At 51.7% G+C, this 4,173-nt stretch overlaps 1 protein-coding gene across 1 annotated transcript in view; it reads right to left on the reverse strand.

The window, feature by feature from the left end:
* UBXN6 (UBX domain protein 6) overlaps positions 1-4,173 on the reverse strand; it is an 11,391-nt gene that overhangs the window by 4,461 nt on the left and 2,757 nt on the right. Inside the window, exons 2-4 of the mRNA XM_010828153.1 lie at positions 3,970-4,133; positions 3,325-3,389; positions 2,209-2,337 (exon numbers count right to left, since the gene is read on the reverse strand). Coding sequence (XP_010826455.1) covers positions 2,209-2,337; positions 3,325-3,389; positions 3,970-4,057 — 282 coding nt within the window. The 5' untranslated portion in view covers positions 4,058-4,133. The remainder of the gene's footprint in view (positions 1-2,208; positions 2,338-3,324; positions 3,390-3,969; positions 4,134-4,173) is intronic.

Raw genomic sequence — 4,173 nt, forward strand, 5'->3', positions numbered from 1 at the left:
GGCCCCCACTTCAGCCTCCTGGGACAAGCACACCCACCCCCCCAGCAAAGAGCTGCAGCTCCCAATGCTGTTCTCAGAAGTATCCAGGCAGCCTGCAGCCTCATTTAAATTAGGACCAGGGGATGTGAACAGACAAGGGACAAAAGAACACAACGTCCATGTAGGTATTTATGTTGTGATGGGGGTGGACTTCACAGTGGCCAGAGACAGGTATTTCAACAAATAAGGACTGGGGAAAACTGGGTAACTATCTGGGGAAAAAATAAACATGCACAACACTGTAAATTAACTATACTCCAATAAAAATTTTTTGAAAATGAAAATAACCCTAGCTGCGTGCATCATATTCTACACAGGGATAAATTCTAGTTGGAGCAAACCTTTAAACATTAAAAAGCAAGACAGAATAGCACTAGAAAAACCATGGAAGAACTGTTTTAATTCTTTAGTAGGGAAGGCTTTTCTAAGTATGCCAAAAACCTGGAAGCCATAAATTAAAATCAATGCACTGAATTACATAGAAAAAATTTCTGCATGGCTATGTGACCATAAGCAGAATATAAAAATAAGCTGGAGAAAAAGATATATAAACTGGAGTAAAATGTCCCCAGATCATAGACAAAAACCTCATTTCCCTAATATGTAAAGAGTGCCTACAAATCAATAATAAAAAAAATACCCAATACAAAAATGGTCAAAAGATGCATTCTCATATGAAAACATAGACAACCTAACCCTAAAAAGGGAGATGCAAACTAAAAACTGCTGAAATGTTTTTACCTATCAATTTGGGTAGAGGCAATGAACGTTTGGTCACCCACAGTGACAGGGGACAGGGCAAATGGGAACTTTCTCCCACAATGCTGGTGAGAGAGTGAGTCGGGACAAACTCTATGGAGGATCACCTGGTGACAACTATCCAAAGCCTGACGCAGATGTTCTTTGTTCCAGCAACTTAGCTTCTGGAATGGAACCTACAGCTCGAAGTGCTGTACAGACCAGGTTTTCATCATAAATATTGTCCTCTCTAGTGAAAGATTGGAAACTTCCTACATGCTCATCAACACAGGGCTGGTTAGTCAAGGAACAATTTACAGGAGTCACCGTGCAGTCACTATGGAGAAAGCAGACTTTCAAATCGCTCAGAAAAAAATAGAGGGACTTCCATGATGGTCCGGTGGTTAAGATTCTGTGCTTCCAATGCAAAGTGTGTGGGTTCCATCCCTAGTGGGGGAACTAAGATCCCACATGCGGCGTGGCAAAAAAAAAAAAAAAACAGAGAGGGGTGATAGAGCAAATGAGGTAAAAACGTTAACAACTGGCAGGTTTGGGTAAGGTGGGGAGAATGACACAGGTATTTGTAACTTGATCCCTGGAACCTGGGAGAATGTAGGTTAAGGGGCAGGGGTTGAGCAGATGGAGTTAAGGCTGTTGATTTGACCTTAAGATAAGATTAGCTGGGATTACCAGGTGAGCCCAATGGAGTCGTAAGGGCCCTGAAGAGGGGGAAGACAGAGAAAGAAGCAGAGAGCGGGCAGCTAGGAAAGGCCTGGCCTGGCTCAGCTGGCCGTGAAGGCAGCGAAGGAACAGCAGCAAACAGCCTGAATCCCCAGGGCTCCCAGAAGGCTCACAGCCCTGTGACCATCTTGACTGTAGCCCACTCCTAACTTCCAGAACTGTGAGGGCAGAGACGTGCCTCTGGAGGCACCACATTTGTAATATTTGTAATAATCTGTTGGAACAGTAATAGGTCACTCCTACCCTAGGTGAAGGAGATTCAGATGTTCTTTCTGTTCTTATACTTTTTCTTTAGGTTTGGAATTATTTCCTAATAAAGAATTTTAAGCAAAAAAAAACAAAACAAAACATGGAAATTCTTCCTGTACTGATAAACGCTGCAGTTCCATGTCAGATGTGAACGGCAGATTGATTTTTATGTAAAACAAAAACGCAGCCCATGTAGGAGATACAGATGCCTCGGTAGTTTGTATCTGGAGCATCTCTGAGAACGGATATAACACGCTCAAAGCTGGTACCCCGGGGAGGGTGGAGGCGGCTTTCTCCACCTACCCTCCCGGACTGTGAATTCTGTCCCACAGGTGAGGAAGGTTAGCACAGAACTGGAGCACACCCAGGTGGTGACGCTGCAGGGGCTGCTGGGCCTTCCAGACTTCAAGAGGCAGCTCAGGCATCGGGGCAGGCACTCACCATGAGAATGGCCTCTCTGATGCGGGCGTCCCGCTGGTCCTTCCTTAGGATGGCCCCCGTGAGGGGGCAGGTGAAGTATACCCCGGGCACCGCCAGGTGGGCAGAGCCTTCCTCTTTGGGCTCAGGCGCCTGGGAAGATGGGAGAAGGTGTCAGCCTGGACTGTGGACAAAGGCCACCCTGAGTGCCACACTCCTGAGAGCATAGCCCTGGGAGCCAGACAGCCCTAGGCCTAACGCTGTCACCTCTGCCTACTGTGGAACACTGTGGCCCAGTAGCCAAGCCCCTCGGAGTTCATCTTCGGGGTTGTAAGATGTCCTCGAGGGACCAACTCAGAATTCAACAAGATAAGGAACACAGAGCGTGCTCTGGACACAGAGCAAATGCTCAACTGAGGGCTCCTGCTTCCCCCTGACTGAGGAGTGAGGAAGGGGCTTTGGAAAGGGAGTCAGGGGGTCAAAGGTGCCCTGAGTGAGCCCCAGCCTTGGTCTGCAACTCAATTCCTAGGTCATCTTCAAGGTTCCTTCCTTTCTAAAACTCTCAGGCCTCACGGGTGGTGCTGCTCAGAACACCCTTTCCGCCAAGCTCTCTGTTAGATTACACCAGTCTCTGTGTGCCCCACTACCAAGGAAAGCAGCAGAGGGCAGCGCTAAGAGAGGGCTTTGGAGTCAGACAGCCTGGGAATTCCAGTCCTGCCCCTGCTGGTTTCGAGGTGCAAACTGAGGACACTGGGCTCTCTGAACCTCAGTTTTCTCTTCTGAAAAATGGGAACTGTAACAGCTCCTCTCCGTGTGTGGTTACAGGGGAATGACTGAATGGACGTGCAGCCCCTCCCCCGGCACTTGGGTTTGGTTTCATTATGCGCCAGGCATGCAGGTCCCAGATGACACCACCCTCCACCACGGGGTTCCCTAACCTGCCTCAGTACCCTGAGGCCAGAGGTGACCTCGATCCACCCTCACAGCTGCATCTCCCTCCCCTCCCCAGCAGCAGATGCTTACAGCCCAGGACTGGGCACCAATAAGACCAGAGGAGGAAAGAGCCCAAGCAGGCCCTCCAGGCCCCCCGCCCCAGGCCCCACTTTGGGGGTCCCACTGCTGCTGCCGCAATGTCTTTACCGTGTTGCTCCCTGGGGCCTCTGGGTCCCCACTGACCGCTGCTTCAGCCCGGAGTTCCTTTCTCACTGTGGGGAGAGGCAGGGAGACGGAGAACACGTCAGTGTGTGGAGTGAGCCTGCACGCCACGTCCAGGCCTGAATCCTCATACGGGTCACACTCTAGTCCTTCCAGCTCGAGGTCCTCCTGGCCCCCGCACCTCTCCATGCCCCCAGGCTCAGGCTGCACCAGACCATGCCCTCCTCCTGCTCCAAGTCCTGGTTCTGTCTCCCTCCACCATCCCAGACATCCCTGCCCCAGATCACAGACAGACCCCTCCTGAGCCTTTTCACCAGCACTTCCCCTTTGTGGTAAAAGTGTTAGTTGCTCAGTCACGTATGACTCTGTGCTACCCCATGGACAGTAGCCTGCCAGACTCCTCTGTCCGTGGAATTCTCCAGGCAAGAATACTGGAGTGGGGTGCCATTTCCTTCTCCAGGGGATCTTCCTCACAACTGTGATTTAAACCTCCTCCTACCTCAAAGTGTGGGAGCCCGAAGGCTCCGGGACCCATGAGAAGCAGAGGATCCGCTTAGAGGACAGTGGGGAGAGGCCTGCTCCACCTGCCCCATGTCCCCCCGCCATGGCTGGAGGACAGTCGAGGCTCACCCTGGTTCCGGATGGAGTCCTGCGATGTGGGACCCCGTGCCCGGGGCTGCTTCTGCTCCAGCCGGGCCAGGGCCGCTGCTGCCGCCATCTGCGCCTCATTGGTGGGTCCCTGGCGGGGCTGCCGCACTGGCGGCTGGCTGGGCTTCTCTTTGGGGGCCTTCTCCCTAAGGAGATGCAAGGGGATGGTGAGGTGACATGGGGTTG

This window comes from Bison bison, unplaced genomic scaffold (genome assembly GCF_000754665.1).
Source record: "Bison bison bison isolate TAMUID 2011002044 unplaced genomic scaffold, Bison_UMD1.0 scf7180017864492, whole genome shotgun sequence".
NCBI classification, from domain to species: Eukaryota; Metazoa; Chordata; class Mammalia; order Artiodactyla; family Bovidae; genus Bison; species Bison bison.